Source organism: Pelobates fuscus, chromosome 6 (assembly GCF_036172605.1).
Source record: "Pelobates fuscus isolate aPelFus1 chromosome 6, aPelFus1.pri, whole genome shotgun sequence".
Classification (NCBI taxonomy): Eukaryota; Metazoa; Chordata; class Amphibia; order Anura; family Pelobatidae; genus Pelobates; species Pelobates fuscus.
In genome coordinates, this window is record NC_086322.1 from 103,506,435 (window position 1) to 103,533,352 (window position 26,918).

At 42.0% G+C, this 26,918-nt stretch overlaps 1 protein-coding gene across 1 annotated transcript in view; it reads left to right on the top strand.

Moving 5' to 3' along the window:
* Positions 1-24,668, top strand: part of ENPP6 (ectonucleotide pyrophosphatase/phosphodiesterase 6) — a 47,771-nt gene extending 23,103 nt beyond the window's left edge. The window contains exons 4-8 of the mRNA XM_063460000.1: positions 9,920-10,061; positions 17,030-17,209; positions 19,926-20,063; positions 23,361-23,478; positions 24,442-24,668. Coding sequence (XP_063316070.1) covers positions 9,920-10,061; positions 17,030-17,209; positions 19,926-20,063; positions 23,361-23,478; positions 24,442-24,656 — 793 coding nt within the window. The 3' untranslated portion in view covers positions 24,657-24,668. The remainder of the gene's footprint in view (positions 1-9,919; positions 10,062-17,029; positions 17,210-19,925; positions 20,064-23,360; positions 23,479-24,441) is intronic.
* The last annotated feature ends 2,250 nt before the right edge of the window (positions 24,669-26,918 follow it).

The window sequence follows — 26,918 nt, forward strand, 5'->3', positions numbered from 1 at the left end:
CACCAGCTGTATTCCAAGATCTGATAAATGAGGTTCTTAGGGAATTTCAGCAAGATTGCGTCATTGTATACCTAGATGATATACTCATTCATTCTAGTGAGATTGAGATTCATCACAAACAAGTCAGGAGGGTTTTGCACAAGCTTCTCCAGCATGGCTTGTACTGCAAGTTGGAGAAATGTAGCTTTGATCAAACCCAGGTAACCTTTCTCGGCTATGTGATCTCTGGGGAGGGATTTAAGATGGATCCGGATAAGCTCCAATCCATTCTAGAGTGGCCTTTACCCAAAGGTCTTAAAGCCGTACAGAGATTTATTGGTTTTTCTAATTATTATAGGCGCTTTATTAAGGGCTATTCTTCCATTATTGCACCTATCACTAACATGACCAAACAGGGGGCTGATACTAAGAATTGGACTACTGAAGCTCTCCTTGCGTTCAAGACTCTCAAGGAGCTTTTCGCTTCCGCTCCAATTTTAGTTCACCCCGACACCTCTCTGCCTTTTTTACTTGAGGTAGACGCATCAGAGACTGGTTTAGGTGCTGTCCTATCTCAAAGGTTGGGGGTTGATAAACCATTACATCCATGTGGATTTTTCTCTAAAAAATTGACCGGTACTGAAAGCAGGTATGACATTGGTGACAGAGAATTACTAGCGGTTATCAAGGCTTTGAAAGAATGAAGACATTTATTGGAAGGTACATTACATCCTGTTACCATTCTGACAGACCACAAAAACTTGTCTTATATCGGAGAGGCCAAGCGTCTGTCCTCCAGGCAGGCTCGTTGGTCGTTGTTTCTTACCCATTTCAATTACGTTCTGACTTACAGACCTGGGTCAAAGAATTCTAAAGCCGATGCGCTATCTCGCCAATATGAGCCCTCTGCTTCAGTTGAACCACTTTTGTCCTCCATTGTACCCAAATGCAATATTATTGCTAATACCAGTCTCAAAATTCATTCTCCGCTACTTGACCAGATCTTGAAGTCACAACATCTAGCTCCCGGAGACACTCCTGAGGGAAGAAACTTTGTTCCTCCTGAACTTCAACTGGAGCTCTTACAATGTTTTCATGAAAGTAAAATAGCTGGTCATCCTGGTATTCGCAAGACATACTCTCTGATATCCAAGGATTTCTGGTGGCCTTCACTTCGAAAAGATATTGAGGAGTTCGTCGCAGCTTGTGAGACTTGTGCCAAGACTAAACTACCTCATGCATCTCCATGTGGCCTGTTACACCCCTTGGACATTCCTGAGAAACCTTGGTCCTGTTTGTCCATAGACTTTATCGTAGATTTGCCTGCTTCCAAGAGACAGACGGTTATTCTCACGGTGGTGGATAGATTTACTAAGATGGCCCATTTCGTGCCATTACCTAAACTTCCGACTTCTCCTGAATTGGCGGAGATTTTTGCGAGAGAGGTTTTTCGTCTACATGGGATTCCTTCGGAGATTGTTTCTGATAGAGGTTCTCAATTTGTCTCACGTTTCTGGAGATCCTTTTGTTCTCAAATGGGCATCAAATTGAACTTCTCTTCTGCCTATCACCCTCAGTCTAACGGAGCTGCTGAACGTACTAATCAAAAGATCGAACAGTATCTGCGTTGCTTTGTTTCCGAACACCAGGACGATTGGGTCGGTCTGATTCCTTGGGCGGAGTTCGCACACAATAACCTTGTTTGCGATTCAACTCGCTCTAGCCCTTTCTTCATGAACTATGGCTTTCATCCTTCGATTTTTCCTTCGGTTTCCTCTTCTCAGGGGATACCGTCGGTTGATGATCATGTCGCCAACCTGAAGAAATTATGGGATCAGACTCGGCAAATTCTATTACATAGTTCCTCGCTGTTCAAGAAACACGCTGACAAACATAGAAGAGCGGCTCCTGTTTTTGTTCCTGGGGATAGGGTATGGTTGAGTACTAAGAATATTCGCCTAAAAGTCCCATCTATGAAGTTTGCTCCTCGCTACATAGGCCCTTACAGGGTTCTCACTCGTATCAATCCGGTTGCGTATCGCCTTGCTCTGCCACCTGCCTTACGCATTCCTAACTCTTTTCATGTCTCCTTGTTGAAACCTCTTATTTGCAACAAATTCTCCTCTAAGGTCTCCTCGCCTCGTCCTGTTCAGGTGGAGGGTCGGGAGGAGTACGAGGTCAGCTCCATCATTGACTCCAGAATTTCAAGGGGAAAATTGCAATATCTGGTCAACTGGAGGGGATATGGTCCTGAGGAGAGGAGTTGGGTACCTCAGGAGGACGTTCATGCTTCTCGCCTTCGCAGAGCATTTCACCTCCGCTTCCCATCTCGCCCCGGTTCATTCCGCCCGGTGGGCGTATCTGAGAGGGGGGGTACTGTCAGGGTACCTGAGGCCTCTACCTCTAAGGGAGGTAGAGACTTGGTGGTTTATCCGTCCAGGCGAGCTGTTTCCTCCGTTCCTCGCGGTTCATCCAGTCACTTAAACACCGGCCGCGAGGAATCCACGTCCTTTTCTAGCAGGACGCTCAATACGTGACGTCATGACGCTATCACGAGCGACCTGTCACTCAAGTGTCCGATATCCAATCGGTACTTGTCAGAGGCGTGATTTCCATCCAGAGCCAGGGTATTTAAGCTTACTCCTCACTTCAGCTCATTGCCCTGTCGTGGTTCTAGCTTGTCTAGTCACTCAGTGCTCTGGTATTCTGTTTGCTCTATTGGTTTTGACTCGGCTCGTTGTACTACCCTGCTTCTCTGTTATCCCTTGACCCGGCTTGTCTCTCGCTTATCTGTCTTCTCGTTTCCTCGACCTCGGCTTGTCTCTGACTATTCTTTATTACTCTCGGTACGTTAGTCCGGCCATTCTAAGGCCCGGTATACGTACCTTTCCACTCTTTGTACTCTGCGTGTTGGATCCCTGTCCCGATCCTGACACTGATGAATGAATGAATAGGTGAAATTCCCGTTCGCATGTCCAGATGTTTCACTGGGCATGTGCGGGAATCTCACAGTCTGTGTAGTGTGGGTAGATGACGTGTCCCACAGGGACTTCACCTACCCACACAAAGATGGCGGCGCCCTGAATATAGATCGGGGCAGAAAATAAAGAATAAAAAATAGGTAATGTGGGGGGCATAGGGGCATTTGGGGATGACTAGGGGGTCGATTGGATGTAGTTGAGGCGGGAGTGGGGTTAAAAAAAAAAACGGAATTCGGCATGACAGTGCCGCTTTAAGCTCTTCCACACAGGAAGTGTGAAGTAATAGGTGATGATATTAAACTGTGACTTTTGCCAATTGTCTTCTATGCCAGCTACAGGTAAATTAAACAAGGAAATGTGCCTGTGCAAATATTATGCTAATTATCACACAAATATGAATAGCTTGTAGATTGAAAGGTGAAATGCTGCCATCATCAACAGTATATGCAAAATAGAAAACAAATATTCTTTTAGAGCAGTGAATCCCAACCTTTTTTCACTTGAGTGCCCCTTGGTAGCCAATTTCCATAAATTGTACCCCTCATCATAGCAACATCTTTGTTATTAATACAGTTGCTGTTATTCCACATTTATATGCTCTTCTCTGCCCCAGACACCCCTGTTTTTCTGCCTCAGGCTCTTCCTGCTTCATGTCTGCCCCAGGCTCCCCCTGCTTCTCTTCTGCCCCAGGCTAACCCTGCCTCTCACTGTGCAGATAGACCTAGTGACACAAATGCAGATACACAGACACACACACACACACACACACTGACACACATACAAATACACAAATACATAAACTGACATATGTGCAGATACACAGATACAAACTCTGATACAGATACAAACACTGACACAGATACAAACACTGACACAGATGCACAGACACACAGATACAAACACTGATACACATACAGTTGCACAGACACACCGATACACATACTTACACACATACAGATGTACAGACTCACAAATCAAAGCAATGACACACTCACACAGATACAAAGATGCAGATACACAGACTTGCATAATAAAACATGTAGATTGTAGCGGAATAGATGCTCTAGCTACACTTTTATTCCATTTTGTTTGGCTGTCCGTACACCCCCCATTTGTTTACTTAACCAACTATGTGTGGGTCCCCAGATTCCTTTTGTATTTTGGTAACTCTGTGCCCATTATTGGTGCTGGGTATGTTGAATTTATTGCTTGTCTGTGCCTCTCCCCCTCCCCCTTTTTCCTGTCCTATTGTTTCCCTACCAGGGCGTTGTTCCGGGGACACTGCCAGACCAGTTTAAACTGGCTGCTTTGTCTGTCCTCAATCTCCCATCAGCCCTTGCTATTGTCTGACCCCTCACTTTCTTATACTATAGTAATCTATGCACCATTGTATGTAAATTAGGCTGTTGGGGGCATAAAATATGTGTGCTATATCTATTAAAGTGAATTGACTCCCAGAACTATGTTTCGTCTGGTTACGGGAATGGATGTCTGTATGCTTTAATGGTTCCAGAGTGGCTCAAGGAAGGAATTAGCGGATGTAATCAGTCGGGTTACCTGTGGTCCACTACATAGATATACAAACACTGACACACATGCAGTTGCACAGGCACACTGATGCACATACTGACACACATGCAGATAACACATACACAAACACTGACACACATGCATGCAGATACAGATAAAACACCAACACATACTGACACATACAGATTGTCACGTATTCAACCTCACCTTGTGGTATTGGCAATAGGAATTGTCTTCCTAGCAGTGATGGAGGTGCCATTCAGCGGTCCGGCGCTGGTATACCTGACTGCTGCAGCATATCTGTGGATGCAGGCCGCTGTGGATCTACACCATATTATAGCCCCATGTCCGCCCACGGTAATGACGGCGTCGATGTGTGTGTGACGTCACGTAATAGACGCGCACGTTTAGGGGTCAAAGGACGGTTACGGCCAATCGGATCTGCAAGAGGGTTATTTAAACTAATTTCTCCTTTCATTCATTTCCCTGTCGTGGTTTCCCTTAGCTGGCAATCCAAGACTGTGTTCCTGAGCATTTATTTATGGTAATTAACTTTGGCTTCGTTTTGACTGCCCTGTATTCTGGTATCTTTGACTTATGACTTTCCCTCATTGTTGTATCTCCTTCTGTGTCCCTGACCTCGGCAAGTATTCTGACTATTCTCTGGTACGTTAAGTCCAGCCATTCTAAGGTCCAGTAAGACGTTACCTTTAGTCCTAGGCAGGGCCGGTGCAAGGATTCTTTCCGCCCTAGGCAGCAATCCATTTTGCCGCCCCCTCATAAAGGCAACTACATTCTATCACATGTTTATTCACTAAATTCTGAATTGCAATGAACACACTGCATAGAAACACTCATCCAGTATATGCATCCATATAAACACACTGCCTATTACATACAATCAACCATATGCACATTTCATAAATCCTCACACACACACACCGCCTAATAAATACATTCATACACTCATACTGCCGAATGCATAGATCAGTACACATGTACTGCTTAATGCATACATCAATAGACACATACTGCCTAATAAATATATCCACACACTCTTTTTCAATGTATTTGGTGCTGTTTAATTTTTAATAATATTGAGATTTAATTTATGTTACTACAAACATTTTTTCGGTTTAATATAGAATTCTATTAATATATATTTTAAATATAATTTAATATATAAGTATCTAATTACATGGTCACTCTGACATACATACACATTTTCACTAACACTTTCACTGACATGCAATGTCACATACACATTCTCACTAACACACACTCTCACTGACATACACAGTGTTGCTTACACACTTTCACTAACACACACTCTCACTGGCATACAGTGTCACTTACACATTCACTGACATACACACGGTCACTGACATACACACAGCTTCACTTACACACACACACACTGACTGACATACAGTGTCACTCACACATTCTCACTGACATGCACAGTGTCATTTACACAGTCACTAACACACACAGTATCACACACACACACACTGTCACTCAAGCACAAACTCATACCACTTTACATATAGTCACAATGTATTTACACCCACAAACACAGCAATTCAATACACACAGACCAATTTACCATCATACACTCATTCTCATAATCAGTTCCACTTACCTTCAGATGGATCATTCATAAGTGCTGTGAATGGAGCAGAGGGGTCCATCCTGCAGGTAGCTGGTGCTGTTCCTGGTGGGGGAGCAGGAGAGCCGTGCACTGTGAGCACAGGCTACTTCCTGTTCCCCTCAGAGTGCTTCCGGTGTTCACAGGCAGGGGGCAGCTGGGATATTAAGTCATGTCCCGCTTCCCCTGCCTGCAGGAAGCACAGAGCTCTGCAGGGGTGCTGGGGTTACAGCATACCCCTCTCCCGAGCAGGCAAGCAGTTGAATGGCTGCGCTGGGGGGGTGGCTAAGAAGCCGCTCGCCCAGCACAGCATCCCCAGACAGCAGCAGCAGGGCAGCCCACCAGAAAACCTCCCGGTGGGCGCCCCCCAGAGGCCGGCGCCCCAGGCGAATGCCTTATTCGCCTTAATGGTAGCGCCGGCCCTGGTGTGGTATAATTCTATGTGCTGGATCAACTAGTAATTCTGACACAGCTGTACAGACACACAGATACACACTGCCACACATGCAGATGCACAGATGCAAACACTGACACATATACAGTTGCACAGACACACTGACACACATACAGATGTACAGACACACAGATACAAGCAATGACACACATACAGATGTATAGACACACAGATGCAAACACTGACATAAATACAGATGTACAGATACAAACATTGACACACATGCAGATGTACTGGCACACATACAGATGTAGAGATACAAACAGTGAAACACCTGCAGATGCACATACACACTGATACACGTGCAGATATACAGATCCAAACACTCACATACTTACAGTTGCACAGACACACTGATACACACACCGACAAACATACAGATGTACAGACACACAAATCCAAACAATGATACAGTCACACAGATACAGATCCACACACATGCAGATACATAGACACACAGATACAAACAGTGACACAGATACAGACACAGTTACAAACACTGGCACACATGCAGATACACACAATGACACATGCATATACACAGACACAGAGATGCAATCTCTGACACACATACAGTTGCCCAGACACGCAGATACACAGATATAAACACTGAAACAAACACACAGATACAAATAGTGACACTGACACACACACAGTTGCACAGACACACTGATACACACACTGACACACGTACAGATGTACAGACACACAGATCCAAACAATGACACACTCACACAGATACACACACTGACACACACACAGATACAAACACTGACACATACAGACTGTAACGGACCGTTTTGCATACAAGAGGTTAAAAACCGTTTAGGCGATATTCCCCTTTCCAGATGCACCGACAGCTACTGGAAGCACCAATCTCCCGAACTGCAAACTACATGAATTCACCAACTCCCGAACAGGAAACACACGAATACTGGAAACAGCCGAACAGGAAAAGCATACAATCAGCTTACACTCCTGGCAATCCGCATACAATCCAATTCCCCCAATAACGAGACGACACTTCGTTTTGAGGGTCATGCAGGAACAGACAGAGCTGTGGGTTTATTGTTCTTATATACACATTAGTACCACCCACAGGGTTTTGGAAAACAACCAATAAACACGTACAATACACTCAGACACTCCCACACAAAATCCTCCCCTCTGCCTGTGATACAATTACCTTACACAATGGGTAATGCAATTATCACAGACAGAGAAATACAGTTTTTCCACATTATTCATAACTTTAAAAGTATGCATCACATTCACATAAAACTTAAATTTTCAGAATCAGCATATTCCAAAATCATACAAATTGGTCCAGTGGTTCAAAAGCTAGATCGTAGTCCTTTGTGACCAAATGAAGCATGGCTTTTCTGTCCAAAACCAGTTCCACAGAGTCTTCTATCCTGGAGATAATTGGAAAGTAATCCAATTATCTCCAAGGACAGAGGCAAAACTCCATTTAACACATGGCAGCAAAAGACAATAAAATACATAAAAATATATAACTGTGCAGCCATTGCATAAAACAGGTACATTCAACATATCCCCAGATAGCTCAGATCTGAGCGCACAGTATTACTGAATGGTGCTCAGATCACACACATACAGTTCAATTGCCATGGAGCCAAAGTCTTTCACATAGTCTTTCGTTATACAAATGGGCTCCATAGCATAGCTATCTGGGGTATCACCGCTCAAACAGGGCAAGCACCGAATGACCCGGCTTTCGTGTCTTTGCAGGGGAAAATCAAGCGTTTCAACATGGGGCCATAGTCTAAAGACAGCAGGCGGGCAACCAGGCTCCTCCAATGCACAGTGGCGAGATTGGTTTCGCCACACAGACACCGTTATGAACACTGATACGTTCGGATATACATACTGAAACACATGCAGATACACAGACACACACTGACCCGAAGATACACAGAAGCAAAATGTGACACATGCAGGTGCACACACACATACAGTTGCAATGTCACACTAATACACATACTGATACACATGCAGATACACAGATCCAAACACTGAAAAACACACTGACACATGCAGATACAGACTCACAGATACACATGCAGACATATACAGATGTTTAAACACACACACTTCCATACATGCAAACATTGACACACATACAGTTGCAAAGAAATTCTGATACACACACTGACATACATACAGATACACACACACACACACACACAGTGACTGAATATCTCCCTCATTGGCCCAGTAATCGCTGTAGGAAGACCGCCACACAGCTGAGTGAATTTGTCGCCTAAGTTCCAGCCAATCAGAGCTGTGCTGTGGGTTTCTACAATATGGCTCTTAAACGTTATATGCTTTACTCTATGTGAATTATTACATTGCATGCAGTAAGAGCACTCTGATTCATTCTCTTGTAAGCCAACCAATTAAAGCGTACTTCTCTTGGCTGTCAGAGCGCTGTTACATATATTACATTGTATGGGACAATTTTCCACACAATTTAATAGCGGACATAGCCTGGGATGGGGCCTTTCTAGCAACTGGGCAGCAATGGATGTCCAGTCTCTAGTTTTAAATCTTAAGAGCCTGCCATAGGGAGATTTTCTATATTTAATTTATGTATGTTTTCTTTTTTTAATGTGCTTCCGATTGTTATTTAACTGTTTGCCTGCTGGCTGATAGTGCAGTCAGCACTAAATAGTTAGAATACAAAAAAAAATGTAATCTGAGCACGGATTTGAAGCATCTAGACCCAGATTTGAAATGTACAGTCTATATTTCATCCGGGCCTGAATTGCAAACTCTGGACATTCTTGAATAGGGAAAAATGTCAGGATTTTGCAGTCCGAATCACCCTGTATGCATCCGGGGTTTTTGCCCCATTTAGTACAGGGTCATTTGGACTTTAGCCATTATACCTGCATCTCTTTGTCACTCAGTACCCACGGCATGCCTGCACCCAAATCCTTATGTTGTCATAAGGCACACTGATGAAGCCCCAGGAGGCGAGCCATATAATTAAATGTTTGTCCTCAATCAATCTTGTACTTCACCCAGTTTTATTTATGTACAATTCTAGCTATGCCATATACACTGTGTGTGGGTGCAACATATTTGTCATTATTATAACTTGCATTTATCGCTACAATATATTCCACAGAACTTTACAATTATTGTGTGGGTATTACTTGCAAAGTATTACTGGCAAAGTGATTGACAGACAAACTCATTTTGATGAGGGCCCTGCTTAAACAATCCTACAGTCTAGAACTGTGAACTCTTTGTATGTTTTATTACTCTCATGCCTCTGATCTAAATGTATTGGAATTACAGGAATGGTGAAACTGATATGGCAGCTGTGTACTATGAAAGAATTGATGTAGAAGGTCATCATTATGGACCCTGGTCTGAAGAGAGAAGAAATGCTACAAGAGTAGTGGATCATGTGCTATTGACCTTGAATCAAGAAGTCAAAGTAAGTGTACTTTTGGCCACCTGCAATTTTCTTATACCAGATTTTGGCACCCCGGGGAAACTCAGCTGTTGTGTAAATCGTCTGTATTAGCTAAAGAATATTTCCATTAAAAAAAATTGTTGTGGCAGTATATTTCTTTGGAAGCCATAGTTATTGATAGAAAGTCTTGTGATACTTCTCTCTTACAAACATTGGATGACACTATATGGTGCAAAAGAGTGGTTCCAAATGACATATGGCATCCTTTAAAAGCATTCCTGAAGACAGAGTATATTAATGGCCTGATATGTACCACGACCTTAAAGCGGCTCTGTCACCATCAAGGGCCTTTGCACAATTTGCAAAGACCTCCAACGGTGACTGCTCTGCTAGCAGTGCGATGGCCAAGGGATGCAGGGAAAGATTGTGGCGGAACCAACCTCGCCACTGTGAACTGGAGAAGCCTGGTTGCCCGCCTCTTACCTGCTGACTATGGCCCCTGGTAAATGTGTACTGTGGAATGCAATATTTGGGCATGTGATATTTTATATTGCTGCTACTGGGCCTTTAAGGGCCATACGTGGACATATTGGGACTTTTTGGGATAATGTCCCTTTAAGACTGTGTAGCATATTGCAGTAGTACTGTATTTTAAATTGTATATGTGTATGCAGCATTCACTGATTGTTCGGTAGAATCACTCCATTCATTATATTGAGTGAAACTACCGAACAGCCAGACCACCCAGGAATAAGTGTGCCTCCAATTACCATTTGCAACAATGTTGCAAATGGGTAATTGGCAATCAGTGCAGTGTGGTCTTTGTCCTCTGGGTGGCCGCCATTCGGGAAACAAACACGTGGCGGCGGCCATCTTAAACTCCTGAACAGCGGTGTTTTGCCGTTGAAAGTCTGGAACTAAAATCAGACACTCGACTAGGCAAACACCGCTGAGACCTCCAGACTTCCATGAATTCGTGTAGAAACTACCGAATGGCCCGCCGTTCGATAGAAAGCACCCCACGAACAAGGGAATTCATTCAAACCCTCCCCAGGCTCTCCAACTCAGGCAATTCGTGTGTTTTCATTCCCTTTTCTGTGACCGACTGCAGGGCCAAAATACATGGAACTATTTTCGGATACTTTTGCCATGCGATCGGTCAAAACTTTAACCCTCCATAATTTCCGAACCCCTGGTCCGATCTGGGTGATTTTTGGATATGTGTCTCACCCAGATCTGGGCTACCAGGGACATTTAAAAGGGGAACCCTATGTTTAGGGGTACATCCAGAAATCCAGGGAATTTGTGTCTGGAATAATGGGATTATGTGTTACACTAAGAGGAGGAGATGTGTGGGAGGTAACTGGTACATTATTGGCTGTGGTACTAATTGTTGTGGATCCCTCCCTTGCATGGGAGAATGTCTTAAAAGGAGGTTGTGTGAATAAATCTTGAGTTCCTGTTTTAACCCTCAAAGTGAAGTGTCGTCTCATTCTTGGGGGAGGATTTATTGTATGCTGTTCCAGTTTGACTGCTAGGAGTGTAAACCTATTCGTATGGTTCCTATTCAACTGTCTACAGCATTCAGCGGCTTGAGAGGATTTATATGCTTCTCAGATTCGGTGATTGTGGTGTCTGCCAGAGTGCTTGGAGTCCTCAGGAAACGCTAGGAGCATCCTTTAACGGAGGTACCCAGTCGGGGTGCCAGGCAATCCGTTACAAAGATGTTATACTTAAGTGAATCCGTCTGCTATCTTATTTCTGCCATTTCTCTTCAGCTCCTGGTGTTTCAGCTTCCAGGAGTTGACAACACTGTTGTACTCTCGCACATGGGAGCCCATGCGGGCCCCTTTCTGAGCCTGGAGATCAAAAGATCTTCCTTCTGGCTCTTCAGAAAGGCCTCCCTTGTGGTCTGTGGTCGAACTCCAGTCCTTTGAGGTTACGGCACTATGTGAGGGAGTCAGAGCACAGGTGTCTGGTTCCTCAGCTTGTGCTCTGACATCCTCACAGAGCGCTGGACCGTAATGCCTGTTGCTGCACTAGCAGGCCACTGGATCACCAGGGAACCCACTGGACAATGAGGGAGCTTACTGGATCACTAGGGATGTATTATTGCTCCCCTTCCTGCAAAGGAGGGAAATGTAATAAAACAAAATTTAAAAAATATACATTACTATGTGGGTAGTGTGTTTAAGACAGCCTCCCTACAAACTGCCATTTCGCCCTATCACTCACTCTTCCACAAACACTCACTCCCAAATCTTGTCACACTTACCAATCCTCATCCTGTTACAATTGCACTCTTACCTTGCTGCACTCACCCACCCGCACAGAGGCATAACTAGAAACCACTGGGCCTCAATGCGAAAATTGCCCTGGGCCTCCCCCCCCCCCGATACGTCTGACCTCCACTCCTCTCCCACCAGCCCCTCCATGTGTCACGTTCATACCCCTCAGCCCCTCCATGTGTCTCATTCACGGTCCACAGGGTTAGTGTGTGATGGTTGGGGGTTGAGTGTGACAGTGCTAGATAGGGTGAATTTGGCAGAGTGATGGGAGGTGAGTATGACATGGGTGAGTGACAGGATTGGGGGAGTTATTGTGAGTCTGGCAAGGTGAAGGGGCGTGACAGTGTGTGTGGTGGGAAAAAGAGTAAAATACAAACCACACTCCATTCACGTGAAGATCTGGGTGCTAAACTGGACCAAGGGCCAGCACCAGCCCCAGGGAGTAGATATCAGTGGTAGAAAGAGGATCCAAGCACTGCAACGTTTCGACCCCCGAAAGGGTCTTTGTCAAGCTTGAGAAAGACCCTTTCATGGGTTGAAACGCTGTGGTGTCTCACTTATCCAAATTATTAAAATTGAAGATACTTGGAGAGCCTGGATCCTCATTCTATCACAGTGTGTGTGGTGGGGTGACAGGTAAACAGACACACAGGTGCATACACTGACACACATGCAGATACACACCATATAACACATACCCACGCAAATGCAGACACACAAACTAACACACAGAATGACACACTTTGAGATACGCAGAATTACACTCCTATAGATACAAACACTGACACAAATACAGATACACAGACACATATATACACACATGCAGATACACAGACACACAGAATGACACACTTTGAGATACACAGAATTACACTCCTATAGATACAAACACTGACACAAATACAGATACACAGACACATATATACACACATGCAGATACACAGACACACAGAATGACACACTTTGAGATACACAGAATTACACTCCTATAGATACAAACACTGACACAAATACAGATACACAGACACACATGCAGAGAGATACATAAACACTTAAGGACAAAAATTCAAATACACAGAATGACACTCATACAGATACAAACAGGGTACACACTGACATACAGATACGCAGACATACAAATACACATACAGACACAGACAGACACATGCATACATTAAGACACACACACACACACATGCAAAATGTTTTAAAAAAACTGTTTCCTACCTTTTAGGGTGACTTCCCTGGGGTCCAGTGGCTGGCTCAGGCTGATGGGAGTCAGAGTTTCCACTCTGACTCCCTCCTCTCCTACTCCTCCTTCTTTTCCTTTCACGTAGCGCTCTGGGTAAACTGGGAGGAGTGACTAGGGCAGTTAATTTCTCCCAGGCTGAGCAGGCTCTGACCCCATCACAGGGGGCCCAGTCGAGCTGTTAAAGAGCAGCAGCATTGACCAGGTCCCCTGGTAATACTTTGCCATCGGGTGGCCCTAACAACATGGGCAATCTGATGGGCCCCTGAACGCACAGCCCCGGTGGTTATAACGCGCGGGCCAGCCCGCAACATTTGGCCTGGCAGGTACCCTGGTCGCAAGGTTATACAGGGCGGCCGAGGTAGTTCCGCCACTGCTGCCACACCAATCTTGGAACACGTACCCCTCTACCCTGACAGTCAACACCCCTCATTCTGCCACATACTGTGTCAAACTAATTATGCCTCAGCATGCCACACTCGCACCCCTCACCTTGTAACACTTACCCCCACATATGAATGTTACTTTGACTTTTACCACCTACCTCGAGATCTCTAATGTTCCCTGATAGCAGTGTCCTCTTTAAACAGGGTAATGCACGCTGCAACACTGCAAACATGTCCAGTAATAGTTTGAGAAATATGACAAAGAGTTTAAGGTGCTGGAACAACAAATTGGAGGCCCACCTTTCAACTTGCAGGACTTAAAGGATCTGCTGCGAATGTATTCGTGCCAGATACCACAGGGCATGTTCAGAGGACTTGTGCAGTCCATGCCTTGATGCTATATAGCTGTTTTGACAGCATTAGGGGACATACACGATATTAGACAGGTTGTTTAATTGTTGTGGCTGATCAGTGTATGGCCTTAGAAGATATGGAACAGTGTTAGTATAGGATGACTCAATTATAATATCTTTACTTAAAGGGACACTCCAGGCACCCAGACCATTTCTGCCCATTGGAGTGGTCTGGGTGCCAACTCCCACTACTCCTAACCCTGCAAGTGTAATTATTGCAGTTTTCTATAAACTGCAATAATTACATTGCAGGGTTAACTCCAGCTCTAGTGGCTGTCTACTAGACAGCCACTAGAGGGAACTTCCTGGATTATAGCACAGATTATCTGCGCTAGAGTGTCGCTGGACGTCCTCACGCTGTGTGAGGACCTCCAGCGTCGCTCATTTCCCCATAGGAAAGCATTGAAAATCTTTTTCAATGCTTTCCTATGGGGAGCGCTAATGCGCATGCGCATTAGGTTTACCCAGCTGGTGGGCGGGATCAGTCTCGCCCACCGGCCGACGGAGACAGTAGGAGGAGCGGTGCGGAGGCGGAGACAGCGGCGAGGGACATCATCGCTGCCTCAGGTAAGTGACTGAAGGGGTTTTCACCCCTTCAGTAACCGGGGATTGGGGGGTGGGAGGGAGAGGGACCCTGCAGTGCCAGGAAGACGGATTGTTTTCCTGTCACTGGAGATTCCCTTTAAAGGACCACTCCTTTGCTGAAGTGTTTTATTGCTGAGGAGTATCCTATTAAAAAGGTTCTTTATAAAAGTGCTGATTTATATGAGAAACCTGCACTTTTATTATTAAATCATGGAACACTTCTCCATGTGTTATAATATGTTTGCAGGTGATATGTATGATACATTGAACTGCATGTTGAAGTGGGAGGGTGAGCTGGGTGGGATATCCACTGTAAAGGAGTGGAATGATTTCTTATTATCATTAAAAGGTATCAATTAATGCACAAATCATTTGGCATCCCACTGCAAATTAATTTATAGATGGTACCTAACCCCTTCCAAACTTTTTAACTTTAATCTTAGAGAGAAACTGCGGTCATACTGGTACATTGTTCCACATCTTCTATTCGTGTCCCAAAATCAAATCTTATTGGGTAAAAATGTTCACATTAATTAATCAAATATTAGAATTCAATGTAGTTTTATCCCTGTGTCTTTCTCTCTTTAACCCCTTAAGGACACATGACGTGTGTGACACGTCATGATTCCCTTTTATTCCAGAAGTTTGGTCCTTAAGGGGTTAAGCAAATTCCTTCTAACCTGCCTAGATATAAACAAATGATACTATGCCATCTTTTAATCTCAGCAAATTCCATCATCCCCCTACTCTGGATATCACCCATTATACCAACTGTGAGTGAAGTCATAGCTGTAGTATTTGAAAATAAAAGATGTGAATTAGCTTTCTGATAAGCATCTACCTTCACCTTTATACTGCAGCATGAATGGTCCATGTGGTAAGATGGTTTGAAAAAGGAATACGGACGTTAACCATGTTCCCACCTGACTGAATGTTTGTTCTTCTTACTGACTTTTTGTTTGGTACCATGTTATAATTAATAATTTATTTTCACTTCCATACATACTTTTTTATTTTTATTTCTCCTTTACATAGGAAACTATAATTTGTATGTGTTTTCACTTATTTATCTGTTTTATTTGACAACAGTTCATTCATTATTGTATTGTATTATCTGTTATACTATTAAAAAAAACAAAAACATTAATAAATATATTCGACAAAAAAATTATAATAAAAAAATAATGGAACACGCCACTGTCTGTCAATCAAACAGCCAGGGAAGTTTCCTTCCTTCCTTCTTCAATTAGTTACTTGCGCACGGCTGCCTCCCCCCACATACCAGTTCTCAGACCTCCGATCAGACCAGTCTTGTTTCCAAACGTTGTGTGTCCATGTGCATAAGCCGTAATGCGCACACATTAGTTATTTCCCTGTGAAGAGACTGAAACGGGAGGGCTTGCAAGGGCTGCAGTTCATAGGAACTGCAACTTTTGAGCTATAACCCCAATTACAAAATGCATGCATATACCGGTATTCATTGGCAGTATGTTTACTAAACATTTAATATTTTTATTTTGTTTCTCCATGTTTTTGACCGTGGAGGTCAAAGGAACTGTTTAAGGAACAGTAATCTCATTGAAGGGAGCAGTTCCTTGAACTTTACAATTTCAGCCAATCCTATGGATAGATTAAGGAATAAAGCTTTGAAATAAACATAGAGCAACCACAATGTACATATTAAGGGTTTCTTTTCTGTTTATTTCATCCATATTATATTGTGGAATACTCGACTATACATATCGCTTTCCAGGTAGTCTGAACTAAAGTTCTGTTCTTGGTGGTTAGTTTGCCTGTGTATTTGCACCCTCAACTGACCAGTGACCACACTCCGCAGTGAGCTAAGTACAGCACACTGTAGTGGTTATGGTGCATTATTCCAACAAAAGCTTTAATTCCGCTTTCACATGAAGTGTCTGAATACACTGCAGGCAAAGGATTCCAATTAAGATTCTGTGTTTCCATCAAGTTGAAGCAGAAGTCGATGCTCGTATGTGACTGAGATAAGACACACAGGAATGTGCTAAACAGACAGATGTTTTACATTTTCTCTTACACTTTCTTGCAGAAAACAGACCTGCAGAGTGATCTGAACGTGATCCTTTTTTCTGACCATGGAATGACAGATATTTACTGGATGGACAAAGTCATAGAACTTGTTACATACATTGATCTGAATGACATTACACAGCTGAAGGACAGGGGTGCCGTGGTCAGTGTGTGGCCTGCGGAGGGTAAGGAAGACAAGGTAAACTGTTACTCTGTCTATAGTGTTCAGACTTGTCCTCAAGATCGTTTCGTTGAAGGAAGGACAGAAGATAGGATACGTTTCAGTGACATGAGTGGATATGATACAACAGAAACAAAACTAAATTGAGATACAGCCAGTTGGCTTAAGATTAAGCTAGCATGCATAGAGTGCTGTCACCAGATATCCAATGAGGAATAGCCCCCACCTCTGTGCGCTCATGTCCTTCTCACTATCCATCCCCCTCTGGTGAGGACACCATCATTAAAAGATTAACTCCTACACTATATTAACCTAAAAATATCAAGAAATAAATCTATCTGTAAAACTATCAATAAGCCCATCAACCTTGGATCTTGTGGTATCTTATGATTATGAACTCCACAATGGCATTTTTTCTGTTTCTCACTATGGTATAATACCGGGTAGGCCAAAATTAAGAGTACACCCTGTTCCAAATTATTATGCAAATTATATTTAAGTGTCACAAAGATTAAATAGTTTGTTTTTCAGTTTAACTCATGGATGGCATTGTGTCTCAGGGCTCTTTTGATCACTGAAAATAATATCGGACACCTGTGATAATTAGATTGCCAGGTGAGCCCAATTTAAGGAAAAACTACTAAACGAGGGTGTTCCACAATATTAAGCAGAGCACCATTTTCATGCAATATGGGGAAGAAAAGGGATCTCTCTGCTGCCGAAAAGAGTGAAATAGTTCAATGCCTTGGACGAGGTATGAAAACATTAGATATTTCACGAAAACTTAAGCGTGATCATCGCACTATTAAGAGATTTGTGGCTCGTTCAGAGCACAGACGGGTTTGTGCAGATAAAGGCACATTGAGGAAGATTTCTGCCAGATCCATGCATCGGATCAAGAGAGCAGCTGCTAAAATACCATTACATAGCAGCAAACAGATATTTGAAGCTGCTGGTGTCTCTGGAATCCCACGGACATCAAGGTGTAGAGTCCTCCAGAGTCTTGCTACTGTGCATAAACCTTCTATTCGGCCACCACTAACCAATGCTCACAAGCAGAAACGGCTGCATTGGGCAGAAAAATACATGAAGACTAATTTTAAAACAGTCCTGTTCACTGATGAGTGCCGTGCAACCCTGGATGGTCCAGATGGATGGAGTAGTGGATGGTTGGTGGACAGCCACCCTGTTCCAACAAGACTGCGACATCAGCAAGGCGGTGGTGGAGTCATGTTTTGGGCCGGAATCATGGGAAGAGAGCTGGTTGGCCCCTTTAGGGTCCCCGAAGGTGTAAAGATGACCTCATCAAAGTATGTGGAGTTTCTGACTGACCACTTTCTTCCCTGGTACAGAAGGAAGAACTATGCTTTCCGTAATAAAATAATCTTCATGCATGACAATGCACCATCTCATGCTGCAAAGAATACCTCTGCATCAATGGCTGCTATGGGGATAAAAGGAGAGCAAGTCATGGTGTGGCCTCCATCCTCCCCTGACCTCTATTCTATTGAGAACCTTTTGGAGCATCCTCAAGCAAAAGATCTATGAGGGTGGGAGTCAGTTTACATCCAAACAGCAGCTCTGGGAGGCTATTCCGACATCTTGCAAACAAATTCAACAGAAACTGTCCAAAAACTCACAAGTTCAATGGATGCAAGACTTATGAAGCTGCTATCAAATAAGGGGTCCTATGTTAAAATGTAACGTGACCTGTTAAAATGTTTAAAAAGTAAAAATGTTGTTATATGTTTGATTGAAATTGCTTGTGATTTCTGTAAATATGCTGCAAACACAACAAATGACATTTTCAGTTCTTAACAACCTATAAAGTGTTTTGCAACTTCCTGTGCATAATAATTTGGAACAGTGCCTTGTAAGTTTTTTTTTATGTTTAAAAAAAATACTGTTATCATTAGGAGGTTTGTTCAATAAAATTTGAATTGTACTCTTAATAGTTGATAGCATGAGAATTATGCTGACTGTTATTTACATCAATTATTTAGGCAAATGAGAAAAATATAATTTGGAACAGGGTGTAGGGTTTAAGGAGTCAGAAACATTTTTTTAATGATAACAATTTTAATGATATTAGTTACAATGAATGTTTAACGTATGGAGATTGACTTGATATGAAAGATGACACCTTTTAAATGAACTAAATTTGCCTCCTCTCAAAGGCGGACTCTTTCGATTGCATTGTTCATAACATCAGTTAATGTTTAAGGCTCTAGCCACTCAAGCTTATGCGGTTTGTTCATGTTCACCTACTCCTTCAGATAGCCCCACAGTAAGTAATCGGGAGATGAATGGTCAGGCGAACGTGTCGGCCAATTAATCCAGAATTTCTTGAAACTATCCGCTCACCGAACAGTTGTCTCAGCAGGTCCATTGTCACCCTGGCCATATGGGCAGTAGCGACATCCTGATGTCTCATACCAATAAAACTTATCATTGGTAATTTGCTTCGTGAAATTACCAATGAGGAATCTCCCAAGACTCAGTTATAATATAATTACTTACTAACAAATAAGTTATTTACCTGAATTGTGGCACACCATGTACATAGATATAGATATATAGAGATAGTTTTAGTCAAACACAGAGAAAAATGTAAATTCCCTATTAAAGAGCAATTTATTTTCTGTAATTTTCTAGTTTTTTTTTTTTTGGTGATTTTGATATCATGTATCCTAAAATCTCATTATAATTGTACTCATGTTTGCATTTTCTCTAGATATACAATCAGCTGCAATCTATAGAGCATGCTAATGTTTACAAGAAGGAAGATATTCCGGACAGATTCCACTACAAAAAAGGAAAATTTGTGTCGCCCCTAACTATCGTTGCTGAAGAGGGATGGTTTATAACTGTGGTAACATTTCTCCTGCCACAATGGTTTTATTAGATTTTTGTTTGTTTTTGTCTGCAAGTCTTACGTGGTTTTCATAGTTGCCAATTATTCCACATTTTCATTATTTTCATTTGATCAACTGTGAGTGTTAATTTTAAGCATTTCAGTGCTTAGTATAAAAATAACATGTGGCGTTAATATGACCAGACTTGGAATAAGATATCAAGCAATCTCAAAAGAAAAAAAAAAAACAAAGCAAACAAAATCCTGGCATCAGAATGAAACCCCAGACTTGGTTAATCCTTGGTCTAAGATTCACATATACCTATACACATTTATATTAAGAGTCTGCCGTCCAAACTGAAATATTTCACCTGCTTACATCGTATAAGTATCCCTGAATGTTCCTCAAACCACCAGTGGCAAACAGTGAGAACCTGTAGTGACTATTGGCTCTGCTTGGATGGAAGATGATCAACCTAGAGAGAAAGTCTATAGGTCTAGAAGCAGTGTGTGACATAATGGTGGAAACCAAGGCTTGCACTTTCTCCTCTCTCCCAAGCAGAGGATTGTTACTTGGACAAACACTTCATACTGTCTTGAAACTGGAAGTAGCAACTAGACTAGTAGAAGCTAGATAATATAACTTACTTAGTTTTCCTTAGGAGATATTCAGAACTACGGTTTTGTGCCTGGCTTTATCATAGTTCTATGTACTCGATAAGTAGGTTCATAGAACATCTGTATGTTTGCCCTGAGATTTGAGACCAATGACACACATAACCACTATAACCACTCACCAATATCTGAGTGAAGCAGGACTAGTGAGGAATAGATTTGTTTAAGAGACACTTACCTTCTATTGTGGATATAACTACATAGTGTCTGCAATTGGTCTACCAACCTCCGGGCTGCGATTAGTCTACCAACATAGGAAGAAAACAAAATATTCTTTGGATATTAATATAATTTAGGATAGTGGATTTTAATTAGTGTTTGCTACTATAACACCGTTTCTATAGTAGATTAATCATTTTATTAAAGAGACACTCTGAACCCCTAAATCACTTCAGCTTTTCGAAAAGCTTTATGTGTAAAAAGCATGTCCTATTTTATTAATTTTACAAAAAGTGCAGGTTTAAATAAAAAAGTTACTCCCTTTTGGCTTTTTTTTTTTTTTTTTTATATTCTTTATTTTTGAGTGCAAAAGAGATAACACGCATAGGGTACCCCGAAGGCAATCCACATGCTTTTACGTAACATTTTTCAGCATTCAGGAGTATGTTAGTACTTGCACATTTTTATGGTTTTTATGGTTAGTCCGCATTTATACTAGTTTAGTCACAAGATTTTGTGAGTGCAGAGTTTAACAGACAAGCTTACAGTGACTTTACACATGGGAGTATACAAGAGTAGGCATAATAAGGTTGAGAAATACTGCACTGTTTATAATAAAATGATAGGATAAGATAAAGTGTAGATTTGTCATGGAAGAGAGAGTAACATAAATCAATCAGCAGGCTGCTCTAGCTGACAATATGAGTATGTTAACACCACCGGGTAGATAACAGTGTGAGAGAGATCGTGAGGCAAATAACATTAAAGCATAAGGCACACATTTTAGAAAGAGCTCTTAATCAATAGAAGTTAACACAGAACATGTGTGAGGTGTCCCTGTGGTAGAGCAAATTTTGTCAGAGTCTCGTCAGGACTGCCATATGACCCCTCCACCAGACTGCTGTACCGAATCTGTTTACCAACATACTGCATTTGGTGGGGTATGTCTTCTTTCTGAGTTACTTCGCAACTCCAGCTCCGGGCCTTAATGAGGGCTTGTGCTTTGTGTCCATTGACCTGCCTTTTCCAAGAGGCTAAATCTTGGGCCCACTGGATCTCTGTGGCTCGGTTTCTCCCAGGGGTGTATGGTCGGCTGCCTGAATGTCCCTCCTTGCGGGCCCTCAGCTCAGAAATCAAGTGAGGAGCTGGGTTCGCTGGTGTGATCGTTAGTGGGCAAGAGATGTGAGTGCCTGTCAGGCTTCAGCCCCCAACAGAGGTTGATGGTCTGCTACGGTTTAGAGCTGTAGTGGGTCCGTTGGCTTAGCAGGGTTGTGAAAAGTGCACTCATGACTTCGCTTCAAGTTGCTACCTCCAGGCTAGACTGCCTAGCCGATGCTCCGCTTTTACCGCCTCTGTTCTTCAGCTTATAGTAGGCACGGCGGCCATCTTGTGTTTTGCCATGCGGTCTCAGGATTATCTTTCCGCTGCACATATGCCTTAAATGCTCGCTGCGTCTCCGGTGGGGTCCGGGATAACCCCCCCGGCCCACAGGGGGGGGAGTACAGGGCCCTCGTTAGGCGCGTGGGGGGTCCCGCCGGACTAAGCCCAGGGGATCGGCCGTTTCCCCCGCCAGAGCCTCACAGCAGGCCGCAATCCCACTCGCCGATCGGTTGGCATCGCCAGCAGGACGGGAGCTGGCTGTTTCACTAAGGTAGTCGTTCGGATCTCCTCTACTGTCCTGCCTTAGCTGGATGTTTGTCAGGTAAGAAAATTAGGTTTTAATGCTGCTTATGCAGGATTCGTCAGGGAGCCGAGGTGCTCCACGTCCGTCCAGCTTTAGCAGCTAAAACTGTCTGTTACTTCCTGGTTTGGTTAGCTCAGTGGAGCTAAACTCGAGCAATTGCTCAGAGCACCTGCCTTGCAAAGAGTTCTCATTGAGCTGCATTGGGAAGTCTGTAATTGGACAGCCACAGAAAGTCTGGGAAGGCTTAGAAGGGGAAGGTTTGTAAAGGCAGCAGAGAACTGTATCTTCTTCAAGCTGTTTTCAGGTATACTCCAATGAAAAAAATATAATTAAATGCATGCATGTTTTACTTGGGGGTATATTTACTAAACAGTGATTTATTTATTTTGTATTTGGGCAGTGGGGTGTGCTTTTAAAGATGCCCCCTGCAAACTCACCAGTTCCCCAAGTTCCCCAAAATGCTGCTCACATAACTAATTTGACTGAATCATTCTCTGCCAACCAAAAATCATAAAGGCTGGCAGCGGTTTGCTAAATCTCTGAACGTTACCAGTATGAAGTGATGACTTCAACAACTTCTGAGCAAACCCACTATTTTTTCAAAACATCCCAGGCATTGTAGCCTTCACATGGCCTCATGTGTATAAATAGATGATATTATGAGGTACATAGAACACAGAATATATTGTCCACAGTAGGCATGGTTTAAACAGTTTGAGTAAGCTGTGGAAGGAATACATGCACAATATTTGAAATGATCTGTTTGCCAATTCTATGTGATGTCTATTCTGACCTAGAGTAAAGACAGACTACCCTTTTGGAAGAATGGTACCAGTCAGGCCTGGCAGCATGGGTGGCACGGATATGACAATGAGTTTATTGACATGAGAGGATTTTTCATGGCCTATGGTCCAGGTAAATACAAATAAAAGTCGCAATTGTTTAATATGAAACCTGTGCTTTGAAGTAACTAAGAGGCCACAGACTCAGCAGAGGTTGATGATAACCTTTAATTACCATATAATAATAATAATATATTTCACCTATAATCAGGGGCATAACTTGGAATCACAGGACCCCCGTGTAAAACTCAAAGAAGGGCCTGCTTTATCACCCCTCCTTGCTCCCCCCTAAGCAATACACATGAGTAGGATGTGTGTGGTGGCTGCAGGTTTTGGCTGTGTGTGATTCTATGTGGCTGGTTGAGTGATAGTATATGGGGTTTGACTGTGTGTATGGAGTGATTGGCCTTGCTTGGGGTCACTTCACTGAAGTACAATTCAGTTAGGAATTCTTCTATAAAGAATATGAATAGAGATGGTATTAATCAGGCCAGTAAATGGGATATTTTAATATTATGCATTAGGTTGCATTTTTTAGAATTTTCTGTAATAAAACAAGGAATAAACTCCACATAAATTAATTGAACACAAGTCATTATTTTATTGGCGCAATCATCCGCTGGGTTCACCCGATTAACGTCCAAAAATGCTTCGAGAAGCTCCACCAACGAATGTGCGTTCCCCTTTCAACAAAGTTTTAGATAGAAAATCGTCTAAAAGGTGTAAAGTAGCTGTGCTCTGCTGTTTAATTTAAAGGGATTGTGTAACAATTTCATTGTAAAAACCAATACAAGGTAATGGGATATGAGGAAAAACTTAACAAAAAAAGGTTAGTACATGAATTCATATAAAAAACATAATCATTATATATAAGATTTGCTTACTGTAATGAACATAGTTAGGCCTCAGTTACCAAGCACCATAGGCCATTGTTCTGCAGGTAACTTTGTTTGTGCTCCGTAATTAATTAGTCTACTTAGAAAGCTTGCATTGAATGCTGTTTAACATTTTTGTTTGTTTTTTTCTTCTTTGTAAGATTTCAAAGTGAACTACAAGTCGGGTCCAATCCGAGCTGTGGATGTGTATAACATTATGTGCACAGTTCTAGGAATCGAGCCACTGTCTAACAATGGATCCTGGTCGAGGATAAAGGACATATTAATAAACCAGGCTACCATGGTACGACCTGTACAGGTGGAGCACGGCCTCCTGCTTATGTTTCTGTTATTACTTTTATCGCTATGGGCCTAGGGGAAAACTATTTCTCCATCTATTTTGTAAGACAATAGATGATTTAATAAAATTCGCTTTCATTTTTTTTATTTTTTGTGATTGATGGTTGTGGTGTTTCTCCCTACATTACACAATGTATCTTATTTTTAAACTTGATATCTATTCTTCAGCTGATGACCATGCAACATCTTTCGCCAAAATACTAAAACAAAATAAAAAATAAATAAGTGCGCTTTTTCGGCTTTCACTATTCCCAAGTCATGGATGCACTAGTGAAGCACTCACGTATGGTTTTTCCTGTTCAGATTTGTGTTCCAGTAGAATAGAACCTCATGGTGGATTGAAGCACTCAGCTGAATAGTGTGCCAGCCACGTTTTATAGATAGCATACCTACCATTCCAGGAGGGGATGAACTGTGAAAGGAATTAAAGAGGCCATGGCTAAATATGCCCCACATTTAGCGAGCCTCCTCTGGCTGTTGTATGTTAGAAGTGTGACATGTTTTGGGTTTCAGCTGTCACTTACGAGTTAGAGAGTAATCGGAGGCTAGGCGTTAGCAAGCTTTGTTATTGGCTTGATGGAACTTTCCATGTTACTGAAGCAGCAGCTCTAATAGAACTTACACATTCCATTGAAAATAGTTTGTGATTGCCAGACAAGCCAATTTATACATAAACAATTAGGTTACACTTTCTTCAGTGGAAGTTAAAGGGGCAGTAGAGGAGTGGAATAATTTCCTATTATCATTAAAAGGCATCACTCGATGCACAAATCATTTGGAACCCCACTACAAATTAATTTATAGAAGGTACCCCTTTCAAACTTAAAAAAAAAAAATATATTCTTTATTTCTTTTGTGCTTTTAGAATACAAGAAAAACATAAGAATCCTACACTAAATTTGAAACCTTCTGTGTCAACTACACCATCAAAACTAAACACATCTCCAAGTTTAACCAGCTTCTACTACTACAGCTCCCACTTTAGCTACTTCGCTCTGTAACTACCTTCTACTATCTCCCTGTTTCTGCAGTTCGTATCAAATTACGTTTAGCTTTCATATATTATTACAATGTTAGCTCTACCACTCTCCGTCTAAATCCAGCTTTGGTATCATACTAGGTTGGTTTATTAATACATTGGGTATCCATTATCATACTTTGATATGGAGTGAGTCTAACCACTGCCACTAAGCACTGTTTAAAAGACAATTCTCCTCACCCTATATTTTCCTATGTCTTATCTTGTTTTTATTTTATTGTATATTGTGCACATAGTTTTGGGTGTTAGGTTTTAGTTACTGTATTAAAAGTTAAGTTTTATAAACTCCACCCGAAGGTGGATTCTTTCTTTGTGAGGTACCATGATCTATTTAAAGTCCACCTAGGGCTCCCACTTCATAGGATACTACATACTACTTCCTACTCCCCCTGACATTCCTGTATGTTTTTTGTTCATTGTTAGTGATTTTATTCACTAGGGCTTACCCTCCATTCAGGAGATACATTAACTTATATCTATTATTTTCCAGTTGTTACTTTATTTATCTATGTTATATAGGAAACTATAATTTTTATGTGTATTATCAGTTTTATTTGACAACAGTTCATACATTTATTGTATTTGTCATTATTATATTATCTGTTATACTATTTATTTATTATAGGGGCATTCTAAGTACCCATACAACTACAGTTTATTGGGAGGAGAGGGGGGGATTTATTAAAGCGACCCCAACACCCTCACTCATTCAGCCTGAGTTGCAATGAAAGATTAAGACTGCTCAGGTGGATCAAAACAATTGTTGGTGTATCTCTAAGGAATGTGAATGGACATAACTTAAGTTTAGGGATGTATAAAATATTTTGCTCACTGAAGAACTAATCCGATGATACGAATTTCAAATATGCATATATTTGCTAGGCTATTATTATGTAAAAAAATGTTTCTATTTTAAAATATATTGTAGTGATGTTCCTTAGTTTCAAACATTTCATTAACAGTTTTCTTAGTTATTTTATTTATTTTTTTGACAATTTTTATTAACCTCTTTTATGGGATCAATACTTACATAGATAAAGCAAGACACGAGGCAACAGCTGGGGTAAGAACCATATGCCAACACTTTAATCCCTTTCGCATAAGGGTACATTTGGGACCTGATAATGACAGTATTTCAGTGTTAGAATGTCCCTTTGATCCATCGATCTCGACAGGACCATTCCTTAAGTGCGATCAATGTGATGGCTTTGTCATAGCTTGGAAAAGGTTTGAGCACTT